This window comes from Ascaphus truei, chromosome 3, assembly GCF_040206685.1.
Source record: "Ascaphus truei isolate aAscTru1 chromosome 3, aAscTru1.hap1, whole genome shotgun sequence".
NCBI classification, from domain to species: Eukaryota; Metazoa; Chordata; class Amphibia; order Anura; family Ascaphidae; genus Ascaphus; species Ascaphus truei.
Genome location: NC_134485.1, coordinates 101,494,168 through 101,515,457, shown reverse-complemented (window position 1 = coordinate 101,515,457; position 21,290 = coordinate 101,494,168). Strand labels below are relative to the sequence as shown.

General features: G+C 48.9%; 1 protein-coding gene across 1 annotated transcript in view; it reads left to right on the top strand.

The window, feature by feature from the left end:
- The first annotated feature begins 7,734 nt into the window (after positions 1-7,734).
- Positions 7,735-21,290, top strand: part of LOC142491681 (acetylserotonin O-methyltransferase-like) — a 45,514-nt gene continuing 31,958 nt past the window's right edge. The window contains exons 1-3 of the mRNA XM_075594597.1: positions 7,735-8,090; positions 12,040-12,167; positions 14,240-14,414. Of these exons, the coding sequence (XP_075450712.1) occupies positions 12,096-12,167; positions 14,240-14,414 (247 nt within the window). The 5' untranslated portion in view covers positions 7,735-8,090; positions 12,040-12,095. The remainder of the gene's footprint in view (positions 8,091-12,039; positions 12,168-14,239; positions 14,415-21,290) is intronic.

The following is a 21,290-nucleotide window of genomic DNA, read 5'->3' as shown; positions in this document are numbered from 1 at the left end:
GAGAGAGGTGGGGGGGAAGAGAGAGGTGGGGGGGAAGAGAGAGGTGGGGAAGAAAGAGGTGTTTGGGAAGAGAGAGGTGAAGGTGGGGAAGAGAGAGGTGAGGGGGGGAGAGAGAGGTGAAGGGAGGAAGAGAGAGGTGAGGGTGGGGGAAGAGAGAGGTGAGGGGGGAGAGAGGTGAGGGTGGGAAGAGAGAGGTGAGGTGGGGAAGAGAGAGGTGAGGTGGGGAAGAGAGAGGTGAGGGGGAAGAGAGAGGTGAGGGGGAAGAGAGAGGTGAGGGGGAAGAGAGAGGGGGAAGAGAGAGGGGAGGGGAAGAGAGAGGGGGAAGAGAGAGGGGAGGGGAAGAGAGAGGGGGAAGAGAGAGGGGAGGGGAAGAGAGAGGTGAGGGGGGAAGAGAGAGGTGAGGGGGGGGAAGAGAGAGGTGAGGTGGGGAAGAGAGAGGTGAGGTGGGGAAGAGAGAGGTGAGGGGGAAGAGAGAGGTGAGGGGGGAAGAGAGAGGAGGTAGGGGGGAGAGAGATGGGGGGGAAGAGAGAGGGGGAAGAGAGAGGGGAGGGGAAGAGAGAGGTGAGGGGGGGAAGAGAGAGGTGAGGGGGGGGAAGAGAGAGGTGAGGGAGGGAAGAGAGAGGTGTGGGGGGGAAGAGAGAGGTAGGGGGAGAGAGGGGGGAAGAGAGAAGGGAGAGAGGTGGGGGGAAGAGAGAGGTAGGGTGGGAGAGGTGGGGTGAAGAGAGAGGGGGGGAAGAGAGATGTGTGGGAGAAGAGAGGTGAGGGGGAAGAGGGAGGTGAGGGGGGGAAGAGGGAGGTGAGGGGGGAAGAGGGAGGTGAGGGGGGGAAGAGGGAGGTGAGGGGGGGAAGAGGGAGGTGAGGGGGGGAAGAGGAAGGTGAGGGGGGAAGAGGAGAGGTGAGGGGGGAGAGGTAGGTGATGGGGGGAAGAGGGAGGTTATGGGGGGAAGAGAGAGGTAGGGGGGTAAGTGAAAGGTAGGGTGGAAGGGAGAGGTGAGGGGGGAAGAGAGAGGTGGGCGGAAGAGAGGGGGGGAGAGGAAGGGGAGAGAGAGGTGGGGGGAAGAGAGGGGGGAGAGGGAGGGGAGAGAGAGGTGGGGGGAGAGAGAGGTGCGGGGGAAGAGAGAGGTGGGGGGGAGAGGTGGGGGGAAGAGAGAGGGGTGGGGAAGAGAGAGGGGTGGGGAAGAGAGAGGTGAGGGGGAGAGAGGTGAGGGGGGGGAAGAGAGAGGTGAGGGGGGGAGAGGAGGTGAGGGGGGAAGAGAAGGTTATGGGAGGAAGAGAGAGGGGGAGAGAGAGGGGGTGAGAGAGGGGGGAAGAGAGAGGGGTGGGGAAGAGAGAGGGGTGGGGAAGAGAGAGGTGAGGGGGAGAGAGGTGAGGGGGGGGAAGAGAGAGGTGAGGGGGGGGAAGAGAGAGGTGAGGGGGGGAGGGAGGTGAGGGGGGAAGAGAAGGTTATGGGAGGAAGAGAGAGGGGGAAGAGAGAGGGGGTGAGAGAGGGGGGAGAGAGAGGTGAGGGGAGGAAGATAGAGGTGAGGGGGAAGAGAGAGGTGAGGGGGGAAGAGAGAGGTGAAGGGGGGAAGAGAGAGGAGGGGGGAGAGAGAGGTGAGGGGGAGAGAGAGGTGAGGGGGGAGAGAGGGAGGGAAGAGAGGGGGGAAGAGAGAGAGTGGGAAAGAGAAGGGGGAGAAAGGGGGGAGAGAGATGGGGGAGAGAGAGGTGTGGGGGAAGAGAGGTGTGGGGGAAGAGAGAGGTGTGGGGGAAAAGTGGTGAGGGTGGGGAATAGAGAGGTGAGGGGGGGAGAGAAGATGAGGGGGAAAGAGAGGGGGAAGAGAGAGGGGGGAGAGAGAGGGGGGAAGGCAGAGGGGAGAAGAGAGAGGGGGGAGAAAGAGGGGGGGAAGAGAGAGGGGGGGAAGAGAGAGGGGGGGAAGAGAGAGGGGGGAAGAGAGAGGGGGGAAAGAGTGGTGAGGGCGGAAGAGAGAGGTGAGGGGGGAAGAGAGAGGGGAGAGAGAGGTGGGGGGAAGAGATAGGTAGGGGGGAAGTAAGAGGAGATAGGGGGGAGAGAGGTGGGGGGAAGAGGGAGGGGGAAGAGAGAGGGGAGAGAGATGTGGGGGGGGAGAGGTAGGGGGGGAGAAGTGGGGAGGAGAGAGAGGGGGGAAGAGAGAGGTGTGGGAAAGAGAGAGGTGAGGTGGGGGAAGAGAGATGTGAGGGGGGAAGAGATAGGTTATGGGGGGAAGAGATAAGTTATGGGGGGGAAGAGATAGGTTATGGGGGGGAAGAGAGAGGGGGAAGAGAGGGGGAGAGGGAGGTGAGGGGGGGAAGAGAGAGGTGAGGGGGGAGAGAGGGGTGAGGGGGGAGAGAAAGAGGTGAGGGGAAGAGAGGTGAGGGGGAGAGAGGGAGGTGAGGGGGGAAGAGGGAGGTGAGGGGGGGAAGAGGGAGGTGAGGGGGGGAAGTGAGAGGTAGGGTGGAAGAGAGAGGTGAGGGGGGAAGAGAGAGGTTGGGGAAGAGAGGGGGTGAGAGAGAGGGGAGAGAGAGGTGGGGGGGAGAGTGGTGGGGGGAAGAGAGAAGAGGTGAGGGGGGAAGAGAGGTGAGGGGGAGAGAGGGGGAAGAGAGAGGGGGAAGAGAGAGGGGGGGAGAGAGAGGGGGGATAAAGGGGAGAAGTGAGAGGGGGAAGAGAGAGGGGAGAGGGGGGAGAGAGAGGGTGGAGAGAGTGGGGGGAGAGAGTGGGGGCAAGAGAGAGAGTGGGAAGGGAGAGGGGGGAAGAAAGGGGGAAGAGAGAGTGGGGGAGAGAGAGTTGAGGGGGAGAAGAGAGAGGTGAGGGGGAAAAGAGAGCGGTGAATGGGGAAGAGAGTGGTGAGTGGGGAAAGAGAGGTGAGTGGGGAGAGAGAGGTTAGGGGGGAAGAGGGAGGTGAGGGGGGGAAGAGGGAGGTGAGGGGGGGAAGAGGGAGGTGAGGGGGGGAAGAGGGAGGTGAGGGAAGAGGGAGGTGTGGGGGGGAAGAGGAAGGTGAGGGGCGAAGAGGAAGGTAAGATGGGGAAGAGGAAGGTGAGGGGGGGAAGAGGAAGGTGAGGGGGGAAGAGGGATGTGAGGGGGGAAGAGGGAGGTGAGGGGGGATAAGAGGGAGGTGAGGGGGGAAAGAGGGAGGTGAGGGGGGGAAGAGGGAGGTGAGGGGGGGAAGTGAGAGGTAGGGTGGAAGAGAGAGGTGAGGGGGGAAGAGAGAGGTTGGGGGAAGAGAGTGGGTGAGAGAGAGGGGAGAGAGAGGTGGGGGGGAGAGTGGTGGGGGGAAGAGAGAGGTAGGGGGGAGAGGTGGGGGGGGAAGAGAGAGGGGTGGGGAAGAGATAGGTGATGGGGGAGAGAGAGGTAAGGGGGAAAGATAGGTGAGGGAGGGAAGAGAGAGGTGAGGGGGAAGAGAGAGGTGTGGGTGGGGAAGAGAGAGGTGGGGGGAGAGAGAGGGGGGGAAGAGAGAAGTGTGGGAGAAGAGAGAGGTGAGGGGGGGAAGGGGGAGGTGAGGGGGGAAGAGGGAAGTGCGGGGGGGAAGAGGGAGATGAGAGGGGAAGAGGGAGGTGAGGGGGGAAGAGAGAGGGGAGAGAGAGGTGTGGGGGAGAGAGAGGTGGGGGGAAGAGAGAGGTAGGGGGGAGAGGTGGGGGGGAAGAGAGAGGGGTGGGGAAGAGAGAGGTGAGGGTGGGGAAGAGAGAGGTGAGGGTGGAGAGAGGTGAGGGGGGAAGAGAGAGGTGAGGGAGGGAATATAGAGGTGAGGGGGGAAGAGAGAGGTGGGGGGGGGAAGAGAGAGGTGAGGGGGGGAGAGAGGTGAGGGGGAAGAGAAAGGTTATGGGGGGAAGAGAGAGGGGGAATAGAGAGGGGGAAGAGAGGGGGGAGAGAGAGGGGGGAGAGAGTGGGAGAGAGAGGTGAGGGGGGAAGAGAGGTGAAGGGGGGGAAGAGAGGTGAAGGGGGGGAAGAGAGAGGAGGGGAAGAGAGAGGAGGGGGGGTAGAGGTGAGGGGGAGAGAGAGGTGAGGGGGGTGATAGAGGTGGGGGGGAGAAAGAGGTGAGTGGGGCAGAGAGAAGGGGGAAGAGGGAGGGGGGAAAGAGAGGGGGGAAGAGAGGGGGGAATAGAGGGGGGGGAGAAGGAGGAATGGAAGAAAGAGGGGGGAGAAGGGAGAGGGGTAAGAGAGAGGGGAAGAGAGAGGGAGAGAAGAGAGGGGGGAAGAGAGGGGGGAAGAGAGAGGTGAGGAGGGGGGAAGAGAGAGGTGAGGGGGGGAAGAGAGTGGTGAGGGGGAGAAAGAGAGAGGTGAGGGGGAGAAAGAGAGATTTGAAGGGGGAAAGAGAGAGGTGAGGGGGCGGGAAGAGAGAGAGGTGATGGGGGGGAAAGAGAGAGGTGAGGGGGGGAAAAGAGAGGTGACGGGGGGAAGAGAGAGGTGAGGGGGAAGAGGGAAGTGAGGAAGGGAAAGAGGGAGGTGAGGCGGGGAAAGGGAGAGGTGAGGAGGGGAAAGAGGGAGGTGAGGGGGGAAAGAGGGAGGCGAGGGGGGAGAGAGAAGTTAAGGGGGAGAGAGAGGTGAGGGGGAGAGGTGAGGGAGGTGAGGGGGGGAAAGAGAGTGGTGAGGGGGGGAAAGCGGGAGCGGAGGGGGTAGAGAGGTTAAGGGGGGGAGATAGAGGTTAGGGGGAGAGGTAAGGGGGAGGAGGGATGTGAGGGGGGAGAGAGAGGTTAGGGGGGAGAGGTGAGGGGGGAAGAGTGGGTGGTGGGAGGGGTGGGGTGGGAAGTAGGTGAGGGGGGGGAAGAGGGATGTGAGGGTGGGAAGAGGTAGGGGGAAGAGGGAGGTGAGGGGGGAAAGAGGGAGGTGAGGGGGGGGAAAAAGGAGGTGGGGGGGGGGGAAAAGGGTGAGGGGTGGGAAGAGGGAGGTGAGGGGGAGAAGGGAGGTGAGGGAGAAGAGGGAGGCAAGGGGGGAAGTTGGAGGTGAGGGGGGAAAGAGAGAGAAGTGAGGGGGGAAAGAAAGTCGTGAGGGCTGGGAGAGAGAGTGGTGAGAGGGGGAGAGAGGTGAGGGGAAGAGGTGAGCGGGGGAGAGAGAGTGGTGAGCGGGCGGGAGACAGAGATGATTGGAGAAAAATGGTGAGGAGAGAATTGGGGGAATGGAGGGGGAGAGGTGGGTGGAGGGAAAATGGGGGAGAGAAGTGGGGGGACTGTGATATTAACTACAACTAAATAAAAAGAAATACAAATTACCTTACTGTAGCACAGGCAATACTGTAGATGTGGTGAGAAATATTACTTTGTTGCAAGCAACAAAGTTACCAGTTTGGACATGGCAGCTTCTGACAGCACTAACAGCTGTCAGAGAGTGAGAGAGGCTCCTTGTGCTGCCATGTTCAGTGTGCTCAGTGAGGAGCGGAGGTGCTGCAGTTAAGTTTTAAACTTGCAGTTTTTTTTTTCTCAGCGCAAGCCCCTGCATCTGTGCTTTGATGTGAGTTGTCAAGTTGTCAAAAATTCCTAGCATTACTGAATGAATAATGCCCGGAATTCTGACCAATCATAGAGCAGGGATTTCAGTAATGCCCGGAATTTTACTGCTTTAGCCTAAAATACTTATTATATCACTTAAATACTGTACACAATCTGGTGTGTGGCTTTCTCTTAGTATATAGAAACAATCTCATATGCACTTTAGAACTTTTATTGCTATCCTGATTTTCACTACCCAGCTCCTGTGTTAGGCTGCGGCCAGGGTGGCGCTGAGTGTGCAGGCGCTCATGCGTGGCACCACAAGCGGCAAATTCAAATTTGCTTGCTTGGCAAGCAGCTAAGCGCCACGCATGCTCAGGCGCTTGCTCATGCTAGGCACACACATTGCCGCAATGTGTTTCATGGCAGCCAGCGTGAGTGCGCCCACTCACTCAGCACCATCCTGGACAAGGCCTTATGTTCACTATACACCTTTGGTCAGGTGTTTACCTACCTCTGCACAGCAGCTATAAACCTGTTCTCTATCAGCTATCTGCAGGGATATACTTCATTAGGCCTCGGGCATGGTCAGCGCTTATGCGCTGACCCGTGCTGAGGCGCGCTGCTGCTTGGCACTGAGCCCCTGCAGCCGCAATGAGAGCAATGGGGAAGCGTGTGTCTCACGGAGGTTTCAAACTTGGCGCTCGTCGGAGCGCAGGGCCGGTCACGTGAGCGGTTCGCCCAATGAGGGCGAACCAGCTCCGTGACATCACTGGCCCACCCCCTGACCCGCCCCCGACACGCCCACGTATGGCGCGCTGTGTAAGGCCAGGGAAAGCACCGCTTTCCCTGAGCCTCAGCGCGCCTCCGCACTGATTAAACCACTATATCCCAGGCCTAGAGTACACTGAGAAGCCTGCTTTCATTTTAGGATATACTAGGGCTGCTCTACTTAGGCTAGAGATCGTTTGTACATATATGGCCCCTGTAGGCTCACTGTCGTCCTACAGCCTCATACACACCAATACTTAGACCCTGGCACTTATCTTGCTGCTGTTTCAGGGTCAGTAGAGTGTTGATCGCCGTCATTTTCCTCCATTATTTTAATTCAGTTATATTAAAGTGTTTTCAAAACTATCGTTATATCATTAAACACACAATCCCAGCAAGCTCAAGAACCCCAAAACCCACCACATTTATACAGCATATATATTTGTGTCAAAAAGGAGTGCTGTGAGCGTGGCCAAATGTATACAACAAAAGACAGAAATGCTCAATGCTACATCCAATGTGTCAAAATACATACTACAATACTTCAGTGCTAATATTCTCATGAGTAAGTGTCATTTAGTTAAACCCTTTGACCAAAGTATTTTAAGGCTGCAGCCATGTCACGGCATAACTAGTTTTGCAGGTCCTAACATTCTGGTAAAATTCTCATTTACTTCTGCTGGAGGGAGAATGACAACATTGGATCTGTCATACACAGGAACATAAAAAATCTACTACTTGGTAAGTGGGGCTTGAGCTTGCTGGGATTGTGTGTTTATTAATTTTGATTTTCAACTGGTATCAATTGTTTAGAGGTTGGTGGCCCCATCCCCAGGTTTTAAGCTCGCCCCATTTACCAAGTAGCCATTTTTTTTATGTTCCTGTGTATAACAGATCCAATGTGGTCATTCTCCCTCCAGCAGAGGTAAATGAGAATTTTTTCAGGTAGTGTAAAACCCTTGTGTAGTGTCACTAAGAAACTACAGGTATAGGATTAACTATGATCCTAGTCTTTTAAGACTGATCTTTATTGTATTTACTACAAATTAACTTATATAACTAACCTTTTGATTCCAAACTCATGGTCCTATACTATTCAAGTCGGCAGACATTAAACATACCAAGTTTCAGACAAAATGAAAATGAATAAAACAAGGTAGATTCTTAAGTCATATAGAAGGGAGTACTCTGGTGTACTAAAGATCAAAGAAATCCCTTAATCCCTTTTTTAAGGGATTTCTTTGATCTTCAGTACACCAGAGTACTCCCTTCTATATCCATTACTTCCCAGGTAGCACACACTGATTCTATACATACCAGTATAATTAAATCCAGAAGTCACGAAACAAGAGTCTCGAATTAGTGCTACAAAGTTGAAGCAGAATCAATGCAATAACAAAAAGTCAATGAGTAGAATTAAAATAGAGTAATATGGAATGCAATCCATGGGGCAAAGTGAGTATTAATGTTTGTTGTGCTGTCAACAGTGTAACCTCTGTAATCCAATGATTAAATGTACACAGTCCAGTAATCCAGAAAAGAATGAGGTTTAAGCAACAAACACTGCTGGAGGGGAGGGTGGAGATTTGGTAGAAAGTCTTGACAGGCCGGGAGGAATTCAGGATGGCCTGAAACCACTACCCCCTCCTCAAACAGAGTCATTAATCACCCCTGCTGAGCCAGACAAAAAGCACAAGAATTTCACAGACAATGAAATATGAGCAGTGTATGCTTGTGATGCAAAGCCGTTGAATACTCACTGCTCCTCTGAGATCCTGTAAACCCGACTCTGTGGTCGTGCTGTCTCAGGAGAATTGATTGTAGGTAGAAGACAGGGAGAAGGAGAGCACCGCTCCAAGCGCACCAAAAAACGGGGATCCAGGCAGGATTTGCTGGTAAAACAGGTGAGTTTATTTGCAGAGGGTAGTTGGTGTGGGTAGAGCACAGCTTCCAGACTCCCTGCAATGTGAAGCAGGGAAAACAAAACCAGGCCACTCCGCAGTAGTTTCAAATTTGTATTAGCCAACTAACACATACAGGGAAAAAAGGGGACAAATAGAACGCACCTACGCGTTTCGTACAAAGGTACTTTATCAAGTTACACGCAGTTACACGCAGATTTAATGCATTATTGAGGGGCACTCCATCATCGCCGGACTTCCTAATTAAGGATCTTATTAACAATATGCTTAAGGATGCTACCTGCTCAATTTTGAGCACCACATATACCACATTCCTCTGAGTTTATTTGCAGGAAGGAATCACTGCAACATCGGGGTCGCAAAAAAATATAGTCCTCTAGTATTCACAAGATACATAGTGAATATGCATCTTTGATTAGCTCCTTTGCTCTGTCTTGTTTATGTTTCTGTAGACATAGTTGTAGATTGCTCTTAATCAGCTCAGTTTGTAACAAATTTGTGAGGTGCATGTCTCTGCCGCAGAGAAAGGCCGCGCTTATAGTGACGGCGACAGTGACGCGACACTGTTGTGACCAAGCCGTCATGCTTACTATAAGCGCACACGACGGCGTCAATGCATTTGTTTTGACGCGACATTGCGTCGCTGTCGCCGGCACTATAAGCGCGGCCTAAAGTGGTGTGAGTTACCACTGCCTGCTATTTGACAAAAGTACGCTACCAACAATACCCAACAAGCCAAGTACTGTATGTAGCAAACACAAAACAATACAGTATATGTCTCATGATTTGGCGTGACGCATCACTTTATTTTACTGTGGTTATGCATATCACTTTTCTCCATACTCAATTATATAAATTTAAGCACAAAAAGTATGTGAGTACTGATTTAAATCACCGTGTTTATTTAGGGAACATTAAATACATTTTGAGATATGAACTAAATAATTTGTTTGATTACAAAGTTTCAGTCCAACAGGGCATACTTGAAAAGGAGAGGTAAAAAAAAAATTCTGGTTAAATAAAAATAAATATTATATAATATAATACATGAATTAACATACTGGGACCTTTTTCTGCTTTACTGGTATTTCCATTAAATCACACATTTCTATTAATGAAGCTCACATTACCTTTATTTATTTGTACAGACTACCGTAGCCTTCTTAACAGATTGTTCAAACAAATATAAGCCCTTTTACATAAATGTACAAACTCAGATGTATTTAGTATGTTAATGCTTATTTTTTGTTACTGTTGTAATATATTATGTAACACAGTTACATGTAATTTCTAAGTTACAAATAAGAACAGAAATTAAGTGTCTAATGTAATTTACTGCACAATTTGTAATATACTGTATCAGTATTTAATGCTTGACATTAATTCAAATCTGATTGCTGCAATAAAAAGTATAATGTATGGTCTTGGTGAAATGTACAAAAACTCAAGGGCAACAGGGAAGAGGAAAAGGAGAAATATTCTTTAGATAGGGTCACTCCTAGATATACCCACATTTTATCTGGCTTACTAACAATATGCCTCCCAGCTAACGTATCCCTTTGCACTGTTAAACCATATTACTTGGGACTGGCAAAGATTTGACTGGTTGGTAATGGGTTACATTTTGAAAGTCACCAATACCTGGATGTATAGGGTATTGGTAAGATCACATTTGAATTAAAATGTATTTTAATACATCAAATAATTATTACCCTCAAACTGTAAAAAAAAGCACGATTATAATACGAGGAAGACGATTCAAACGTTTTAAAAACGTGTGAGTGTAATAATTATTTGATGTATTAAAATACATTTGAATTAAAATGTGATCTTACCAATACCCTATACATACAGGTATTGGTGACTTTGAAAACTTAACCCATTACCAATCAGTCAAATCTTTGCTAGTCCCAAGTAATATGTTTTAACGGTGCAAAGGGATATGTTAGCTGGGACGTATATTGTTAGTAAGCCAGCTAAAATTTAGGTATATCTAGGAGTGCCCCTATATAAAGGATATATCGCTTTCCTCTTCCCCGTTTCACTTGAGTTTTCTTGTGCAGTAACTAAGCTTGCTAGGAAGCTTAAATATTCTGGGTGAGCACAATACAGGTACAGTAGAGCGAGCTATTTCTATTTCCTTGGTGAAATGTGTTTTACTTCTGTCTATTATATCTTTGTGTAAGCACAAGACTTTTCTTCCATTAACACTTGAAAGATAAGAAGCTTACAATGGCAGATGGTGCTTAACTGGTACTGGGGATAAAGTTATGGGGAATTCCATATGTTTACAGATTTCCCTATTATGATGAATATGTACATTTTGCCTGGTAGCTAGAGTAGGCAATTACGCTTCATGCATCTTTCATTTTGCGATAGCAGGTGATCAACTCTGGGTCTTGCAGGTGGCTGGTTCTGGCAGTCTAGCTCACCTTTGTGAGAGGCTACAAAGAGACAATCCTGATGACATGTCTCTTTCTTCCCTCAGAGATACACAGCAGTTATAAGCAGAGATATTTGCTTACTGATGTTTCCATCATTAAAAGACCATCTCCAGGATTATCCTGCAGGGAATTTCTACTTAAAGATATGGCCCACCCTGTGCCATCAATAAATATTGCTTTTGGGGAACAACAATCTCTGCTCTTAATGTAACTGGGGGTAGTGCAAGGAAGATGGACCAACTGTTACATCATTTGGCAGAAATGCAGCAGCAACAAATACTGACACTTCAATACTAACAGCAGCTACAATAACAGCACGAACAAAATGAGGAGCAACAGCAGCGGTTTCTGTTTTCAGCTTTAGTCCTCTGTTACGAAAGCTGTGTCGTAGAGAAATATAAAGCTGAGATTATACCCAAAAATGCGTGCGGCGTTGCGTGTAGCGGCATGGCGCCACAACAATTACCTTAGAACCAATCAAACTGCTTATACCGCTAGCGATGGTCGCGGTGCGCCGTAATGCTAGGCTGGGGAAGAGATTGAGAATTGGTTTTTTTTTGCGACAGCTCGGCGGCAGCGCTGGATGACGTCACAGAATAGCGCAGCCGCCTTGCAGCACTTGGTATAATCTCAGCCTTACTCTTAACCCGTCAACATAAATCAGAAGTAAATGGGATCCTAAAGAAGACATTGAGGTTCTTCTACTTCATTTTGAGCATATGCCAGAGAAACTTAACTGCAGCACTAACAGGGCCTCTGAGAGCAGGTTCAGGACCCCGTGAAAAAAAAATTGGCCCCCCCAGCAGCTCTTTTCTTTCCGCACTTAGTCATGTCCTTGCTGCCGCCCTCCTTCTCAAATATAGCATCATGTTCCCATGGTAACACAATGTCCAAGCTGTGGTTCAGAAGGAAGAGGGCCGCAGCAAGGAGGCGGCCGCCATGGCCAAGGGCTTTCCTATCAGACCCGATAGGCCCAAGAGCGCAGCAAATGTATATATAGTCGGGCCCCCTTCTGGACCACCGGGCCCGGTCATTTGTATTGACTCCCTCCCCCCCCGCCCTCATCGGCCCTGCAGTCTAGTAAACAACTGAAACTAAGAAATACGCGGAATGTTTGCAACCATACTTTGACCCTCCCTCTAACCTTTATGTGCTACGTGTTATCAATGTTTTCATTATTGTTGTGGCACAATAGTGCCATTTTAAATTGGCAGCATTGGTAAGAAATGCCACAAATACAGTATTGCAAAATGTTTGTCCTTTCTATCCCTATCCTGTATGTGTTAATTGTTTTGTTGTATGGCACATTAGGCCAAAAGATCAAAGCATTAGTTATTTTGCCACACAATTCACGAGGAACATGTGCTAAGCTTTGATGGGGTCAGCACATACCATATGCGTATACAAATACAAAATAGGCAGGGTTAAGTTTGCAACTATTTGATATGCTTAGTTAATCATTGTACTATACGCCTATTAATCTTTAGGTATAAAGCAGCTTACGCAGATAAAGAACAGCAGAACTGTTGTAAACCACAACAATATGAACTCTTCAGAAAATCTCGACTATCCAAAGCAAATCCTTGAATATATGGATGGCTTTTTTGTCTCTAAGGTAAGAAAAAAACCTCTTCCTAAACAAGGATTATTCTATGCAGCTGATGTTATAAATTACTGTTAATACATATACACGAGTATATATGTTATCATGTACAACTGTTACTTGCAAGATTGTGATCTAATTGGATGGCTTTAAACAATTTAGTGTGACAGGTTAAAAGCTTGTGAAATCTGTCATTGTTAGTTTCAACAGAATGAGAAATGACGCTACAATATACAGGACCAGAGGCAGATTTCCCGGGCCCAGGAATAGAGTTACGACAGGGGCCCCTCATGTCGGTAGTCTTGGAAGCCCCTCCATTTCACACCTTGCGACCCCCCTCTTCCCATGTATTTCTCCGTCTCACTCTTACCCACTCTCTTCCTCACTCACTCCCTCCCCTAACTCCCTCTCTTACACCCCCACACTCCTCTCACTCTCCTCCATCAATTACCCCACTCTCACTCAATCCTGCTCGCTCAATCATTCCCTCCCAGCACCCACACACACACACAATCTCCCCACAAAATACATACAAAAAACTTCCCACCCCCCAAATACGTACAACCCCTCCCATCCCCCAAATACATTAAAAAAACACAACTCAAATACATACAAAAAAACACATCACCTCCAATACATACAAAAAAACACCTCATCCCCCCAAATACATACAAACATACAAAAAAATCTCATCCCCCAAATACATACAACCCCCCTCCAAATACATACAAAACACAACCCCACCCCCCAAATACATACAAAAATCCTCCCCACCAATACATACAATCATACTGAAAACCACCCACCCGCAAATATATCTAAAAAACAAAAACATCCCACCCCCAAATACGTACATTCCCCCGCCCCAAAACACATACATTCCATCCCCCAAATAAATACAAAAAGAAATGTACCTAGCTTGGGGATAGTCTCAAGCCTCTGCTGCCCCGGATCTCCCTCAGCTTCTGTAGGCCGCTTGCTGGGATTCCCTCTCTCTCATGCTGTGTGGGCCTTGATCCCTTCCTCACTGTCTTGCCCGGCCTTTTCTCCCATGCCGGTGCGCATGCCAATGCCAGAGAGAGGCCCTGCGTGGGACAGTGAGGGAGACCAGCAGCAGAGGGGAGCCGTGGCCCGGCGGACTAGACAAAGCAGTTGACTTCTTGGCCCAGCTGCCGGTACTCTTATTGCCACCAGGCCCCAGCTTTCCCCAGCAGCAGGCCACCCTCACTGACACTGTCCCTCACCAAGCCTATGAAGCCGGTGCGTGCCCGGCCTATTTTATCATGCCAGTACACACCCGAAGCTGGGCCCAGCTTTCTTCCGGTGCGTATTGATATCAGAGAGCGCTGGCGCAGGCCCGCGTCAGAGGCTCAGCGTGGGAAAGTGTTAGTGAGGAAGGCCTGCAGCTGGGGAGAACTGGGGCCTGGCGACAACGAGGTTACTGGCAGCTGGGACCAAATTCCAACACTGGCCCCCCGCAGCCACCAAGCCCAGGATACTTGTTCGGCTCTGCTACTCTATCAGCGGCTCTGACTATATATTATCTAAAATTAGACTGAGGGGTGGAGGGGGGGGGACTATTTTAAACAAGAGGAATTACTCAACCATATCTTCAGAAACATATCATACCGGCTTTGATCTTTGTAGAATGGGAGGCCTCTGTCTATACATATAGGTTGAGCTTGATGCCAAAAGACCTCCCCAGGTACTGCAGTTTGGGATTTGGCGACTGTAAAAGGTGGTGCACATTTGCCAAATTCAATTCTATGTTCTGTTTTCAGCATCAAATACACCTAGGTTAGGTAACATAAAGCTCTCTCTCTGAAATACTTGTCCTCCCTATAATAAGAGTAAAAAAATAACTTTACCAAGTTTAAGGTGGCATAACTTTCTGTCTTCTAAAGATCGGCACCTAAGATATTTTTGAAGTAACTGTGTTCCAAAAAATTGTAAAATACATCACCAAACACTTTCTTAACTCCAAAATTACTTTAGTAAATAGGTCTATATGTACAATGCTCGGTTTATTGAGAGTGCTAGATATGAAAGAAAATACTACTATAAGTGATTCTTTTCTCTTGTAGACCATGTTTACAGCATGTGAACTGGGAGTTTTTGATTTGTTGCATGAGTCAGAGCTAGCCTTATCTGCAGCAGCCATCGCTGCTCGCTTGGCTACCAGTGTGGATGGGACAGATCGGCTGCTCAGTGCCTGTGTAGGATTAAAGCTCTTGAAAGCAGAAATTAAAAATGAAGAAGGTAAAACCTGTTTTCTTGTAAACTATACAGTCTATTCGCATGCTTTGCAAGACTCATTTACTGTATATTAGGGGTTATTATCCTTTGTTAATAAAAGGAAGACCAATGTACTACTGTGATCCATGCTTTTAATGACTTTCATAAAATGTACTTGCTGTAAAGAAAAACCAGCTCAAATACATACATAGAGAAATAGAAAACTTCATTACCAAATGCCAAACCCAAGGTGTGTTTGCCAATTCTAAGATTCTGTTTATACCAAAAAAACAAAATGACCCCCCATGTTCTCCCCCTACACCCAACACCAAGACACTTGTGGGTGAAAATAGGCACAGCATTTCTTTCACATTCTGATAAATTAAGAGGACCTTGCCAGCACACAAGTCTGTCTGTCTGTCTGTCTGTCCCAGAATAACACCAGACAAGCCCAGTGGGCCAATCCAAATTCTATAACCAAAATTCCATGATAGGACACAACCACTCCCTGCTGTTCACCATTAAGTATTAGCACTGCCTCTATCTCCATGAGAGGATAGCACCAAACTCTTTCACAAACCATGGGTTGTAGCACTGCCTCTCCCTCCATGAGAGGAAAACACCAATATGTTGCATGTTAATACAGTAACCCTAGTTGGTATAAACAGAATCTTAGAATTGGCAAACACACCTTGGGTTTGGCATTTGGTAATGAAGTTTTCTATTTCTCAAATGTATTGTTGGTCCACTGGGCTTGTGCCTGGTGTTATTCCTCGCGATCTCAATCTCTAATTTTTTGTACTTTAATGTATTATTTTAAACTGTAGAACATTGCCATTAATCCAGAATTGCATACATACAAAAGGGTGTGTCATCCCTGTTCCATAAAAGCTTTTACAATATAACTTTCTTCCTTACTACTTCCTGCCTAATAAACAATTGTAATGACCCTACCGCTCAACCTAATACTCAGATATTAGCTAAACAGGGTGCAATAGGAATATTCTGATAACATGTAAATCGATGTCTCAAAAGTGGGACCTGAAAAGATCCTGTGTATAGCACACTCTGTGGAATATAATGTATAGACTAGCAGTCAATGATATCAATATCTCCACAGGGGGGCAAATGACCATAGACTGAATTAACTATGGCACACATATGTGTGTGTTTGTGTGTGTATGTATGTATCACACTTTCCCCCACCCTATGGGAGATATGTCGGCTACGGTGTGTGTGGTGCATTACCGTGGCTCACAGGAGGCCTGAACCTCCGGACTGGGAGCCTGTGGTGTACCTGATTTGTCTGGTGACAGCACTGCCACCTGCAAGGGATCCCAACTTGGTGGGATAAGCCCCTTACAGGAACAATACCAAAAATACACACACAAGTATATACTAAAAACTTTTACTGAACACACTAACAGTACCCTGTACCACATAGTAGAATAGGCTCAACCCAGTACCACCAATGAGTACCCCCAAAGTACATAGGGGCTTAGCACCAATACACTGATGTCCTTCTCCCACAATATCAGGGCCCACCCAAAAGTGTTGGAGATAGCGCTATCCCGTAAAGTGTTGGTGCACTTAGTTGGATACCTGCCCGGAGCTCCACCACCCGGGTAATGCAGATTAACAAAGGGGATGCATCTGATCAAACATTGTAATCCGCAATGGCGTCCACCTCTGCTTGGGGTGAATTCCGGTATGGATAATATCACTATTGAGTCTCTTACAACCAAGGTGGCCTGGTCCCAGACCACAGGCCGCAATCACTGTGCGGCGTCTTCCTCTGTGTCCTTGACACTACTCAGTAAATGGGGAAGCGTCCCTATCTAGGGCCTTACCTGAAGCTACCACAAGCTCACTTGAGTGCGGCCTATCTGGGACCAAAGGGTGTTCTCTGGCCTAGTCTAAGTGCCACTGGCACTCAAAGCCTACCTTCCCCTTCTCTGTCCTGGCTCCGACTGACTAGCGTGGTTGAAGCGCGCCAAGTGTATGAATCACTGTGCAGGGAAAAGCAGCAACCCTATTGGCTGTGCGGGCTCACATGCTCGGCAGCCCTGGTACATCATGGGGCATATAGTTCCCCTGAGGACCTCTGTTGTAATGGCCACTGCTGCTGCTGTGGCTCTGCGCATGCGCAAAGCACTCCAATGGCCGCTGGGGTCGGGGACAGGTCTGCACATGCGTAATGTGTCTCCTGCACTGGCACCGCCAGCTGAGTGCGCTCCGAGCCTCCGTAGCACTCCCTGCTTATTGCCCCCACCTTTCTGCCTAGCCGCTGGGTCTACCGCTGACTCCGACGGCACTCGTGCCACCCGACGCGCTCCCGGAGGTAAGGTGGGCCAAGAGGAGCCCAGAAGGGAACTGTGGCCACATTCTCCCCCTGGTGAAAAGACCAATGTCCCCGCTTGGGAACATTGCACACAACCATTAACAGACGTTATATAATAAAAATTCATTACATGTACAGTATATACAACATAACAGATGCAATGGCTTTACATGAGATTGTACATTGCTGTGAACATCACAAATTGGATTTTGCTCCTAGACCACTGCTGAGCCTCATAGTGGGGTGCCCCAAATGAATCGTAGGCTACCCGATTGGGAGGGTGCCTTACTCTTTGGCTTCTCTGTAGCTCTTCCTCAACTCTCTCTGGAGAGTAGTACATGTAGTCTTTGAGGCTCAGCTTCCCTCATGGGAGGTACAACTGTCTCTGGTTGGTATGAAACACGGACTCCTTGGGTCCAGATGAGGGCTCATTGGAGCCACCAGAGTCAGTCTGTGGACTGGGCCCATTACCCGGAGCTTCTTCGGGAAGTGCCCCTTGATTTTGATCTGTACTACTAGAGGGTCCTTCCATAGGATCCTCGGTTGATTCAATTACTGTCTCTGAATTCCCGTCTCGTCTGTCGGCCTCACCGGCCAATGGTGTAGCTTATACTTCTGTATAGTCATCCCCCACTTGTGGGATAAGCAGGAGATGATTGCGGTGCCAGACCTTTACCCGTCCATCTGCGTCTTTTATGCGGTAGAACGGGAAAACCAGTATCTGGGATTTGACTTCATAGACCCCATCGCGCTAGCGGTCGGCCAGCTATTGTTTGCCGTGGATCCCTATATTGCAGAAGAGAACGGCATCTCCAGGAACAATTTCCCGACGGTGGACCTTATGGTCGTTGCGCCGTTTGTTACCGGCATTCAGATGAGCAAATGCTGTACATGAAGTGTGTCCTGTTGGGTTCCCCATCGGTAGATACCGTCAGACGTATATCCACTGGCAATCGTGCTTCTCGCCCGAACATCAAAGTAGGGAGTGAATTCCGTGGATTCGGGGCGTGTGCAGTTATAAGTATACACCAAGGACTCCACATGTTTACTCCACTCGCTCTTTTGAGAGCCCTTCAGGGTGCCGAGCATGTCAAAGAGAGTCCAGTTGAACCTCTCCGGCAAAGCATCTCCCTCCGGATGGAAGGGAGTCGTTCGTGGTCTGCCGCTGACTCTGACAGCACTCACACCACCCGCTGTGCTCCCGGAGGTAAGGGTGAGGGGGGGGGGGGGGCAAGAGGAGTCCAGAGGGGAACCTGACCACATATAATATATACGTCCATTTATATTGGAAAAAAAATAATACAATTTTAATAATACAAAAATAACTACATGGGAACTAATTGTAACGCCTGTATGCCCGCAGACCTGGCCAGTCCTCAGTACTGAGGTGGGTAAGGTTATAACACGCACCCACAGCAGTGAGGGTGTGCCCGGAGTGTGGTAGTGCGTTGCCGAGCCTGTTGAGAAAGAGTTAATGTATACTTGCAACGTCCAGGATGCCAGAGTTTGGATAGTAATGTCCGTGTGCCAGAGTTCAGGGGTAATAGCGAGCAGCGTGGTGATGTCTGTAGGCCAGTGTTCAAGGATAGGAGAAGGCAGCGTAGTCGTATCCAAGTGCAGGGTTCAAGGGCAGGAGAAAGCAGCGTAATCCAATTCAAAGCAGAGTTCAAGCCAGGGAGATCCAAAGGTAAGCAGGGACAGGAACCAGTGCTGAAAGAGACAGGAGAGCCAAGCATAGAGACTGTACACACAGGGGTCACAAGAAGCTATGCAGAGCAATGAGCTAGAGGACAGACAGGGATTATAAAGGAGGGAGCACCAATGTGAGAGAGAGGAGGAGCAGAGGGTTGAGTGAGAGGTTGCAGAGATAGGTCAGAAGGAGTGAGGGAGGAGACAGGTGAATCAGACAGGGATATGGCTTGTACACTATGAGGGGCGGAGCCAGAGCTCTGGGAAGGCCTACAACTGGAACGTGTGTGCGCGCCCTCTGTAAAGGTTGGATGGGCGCGCACAGTGTGTGCCAGGGAGCGCGAGGAGTGTCGCGCCGTGGGGGCGCTCACCAAGGAAGGCGAGGGGGCAGGAGGAGCAGGATTTTGAGATTTTGAGCGTCAAGACAGCAGCGGGAAATTTGAAATAGCAAAAAGATGCTCTGAAAGAAATAGCAGCGAGCCGGCTTCAGAAAATTCAGGTCTTGAACGTAGCGGTCGCGGCTCGTGATTGAAGCCGATTTGAGTTCCAGGACATTTGGGACTTACTCATAGTCAAGTTATTTCAAGGCTCCGGAGCTCGTACAGTGGTGGCATGTGGAACTTCGTGTCGATTTGAGTTCCGGAACACTTCGGGCTAAGTCCCGATCAACTAAAAACTTTGTTTTACATCCCACAGAAGCTAGGACAGTCTAGTTTTGTAGCCAAGACCCCCAGTAAGTGTGTTTTTTCCTCTTGTATTTTGTAATCCACTGTATGTATGTCTGTTTCTATGGAATAAATGACTATTTGTTTTATTTTCTTGTTTTGCTCAATGAATAATCCTGATAAAAAGGTGTACATACCTGGTCTCCCGTGACACTCAGCCTTAGGAAGGAAAGCAGTCAGAGTGCACTAGGGTTATTTAAGTAGCACAGGGAAAAGGTATGTCTCTCCACAGACAGGGTGTAGAAACCTCAGGAATATGAACTCTCTCTAGGCTGTCTATAGTTTGGAATTATCGTAAAAGCATAACAATGTACTGAGACTAGCGGGAAAGAAACTGTAAAGGGTGTAACTTGATCTTATTGGGTTAAAAACTTGACTTTAATGATCAATGTAAAATAAATGGGGCAAATTAAAAACACATTTAAGGGCCTCACATAATTTCAGTACAGGCCACCAAGGACTGGTGCCGGCCCCCTTACACAGTTTTCTTTTCACTGTACCCTATACTTTCCCCTTCTCCTGTCATATCTTATCTATTATTTATTTCCCCTTGAACCTAATCCTTTTTGGCTACCGGTCATTCGAACCCGCACTCATTCTGTCTGTGCGCTTATGGATCTCATTTTCTCTAGTACCCCATTTTGTCTGTAGTCTCTATTTTTATTTGTCCCAGGTCACTTTCAATTTGACCCCTTTGCTACCTATGTTTCCAGCTACTTTAGTACTAGGGAGTTACAGAAGTGAACAGCAATAGCAGGACCAATGACATGTATAAGCAGAAGAAAGGGAGATGACCTGTGAGCTGTAGTTTGTTCCTTTCTATTACTTGTGTAGATGCTGCAGTTACATTCATAAATATAGGATTTAGTGCTAGTTGTGTTTGTATCTTAACTACAGCAACTAATCCAGCTTTACATAAGGAAATGTAGCAGATAAGGATTGGAGACCCCTCAGGCAGTACACTGTCCCACTTGGAATTCTTTCCTAATCCCTGTATAAACTTTCTTATTGATCTCTAAAAATGAAAAGTGAAGAAGCTCATGTCCTAGGAGTTCCCTATCAAAATACAGTTGCACTGCTTTGTGCAATGGACCAAAAATATTACTTGGCATCTAACAGTGACATGAAAATGAGGAGGTACTGTACATGTATAACTGTATTAAAGGCATAATATCAGTTTTATTCCCCAAACATCATTGGAAGATCTGGGTCTTGATAATTCATAACTTTATTAGGAAGGAATGTCATGCAAGCAATATAACATAACTTAATTTATAAACCTACAATTGTGAAGGTGAGCAGTGTTTTCAGTGCACTATAATCTTTCTCGGATCAAAAACAGTATAATTGTAACGCTTGCGTTCACCACGAACAAGGCGGGACTCCGGTACTGCGGTTCGAAAGTGTAAAACTGCGCACCCACAGCAGCGGAGGCACGCCTGGAGGGTGGATTGTTAGCGTAGCCGGTTCTGGGTTGGAGAGAGTGGGTTAGTTGTGATACTTGCCGAGGTCGTAGGGAGGAGCAAGTGGGATGGTCTGTGTCCGTAATGCCAAGGTCAAGTGTTGGAGCCAGTAGGATAGTAGAATGTCCAATAACCGAGGTCAGGGATGGAGAGGTACACGAAGTCAGAGGCAAGCCGGGGTCGTTATCCAGAGAGAGGTCCAAAGACAAGCTGGGGTCGTTATCCAGAGAGGGGTCCTAAGTAAAGTTGGGTCGGTAAACAAGAAAACAAACAGCAGAGGGGCAAGGCAGAGACTAGGAACAGGACATGGACAGCACAAGGCTACTAGGAACTATGCTCAGCAATGAGTAGCTGAGAAAGCTGGGTATTTGTATGCGGAGAGAGACAATTACACAGAGGGGAAGAGCAGAGGCGCGGTCTCCACGGAGGCAAGGATTGGTGCACTGTGCAGGGAACAGAGGGAAGTGCTGATGATGCTTGAACACGCAGCTGGGGAGTGGTGCACGCGTGTCACATGTGCGCGCCATGCGTCACAGGCGGGGGGCGGATCTCAGCTCCATGGGAGCAGTGAAATCCCTGCATGGGCGTGCTCTGTAAGCTGCGCAGGATGCTGAGCATCGGCAGGTAAGGAGGGAACACGTGTGGGGGACGTGTTCCCCAGTTCCTTACAATAATAGACATA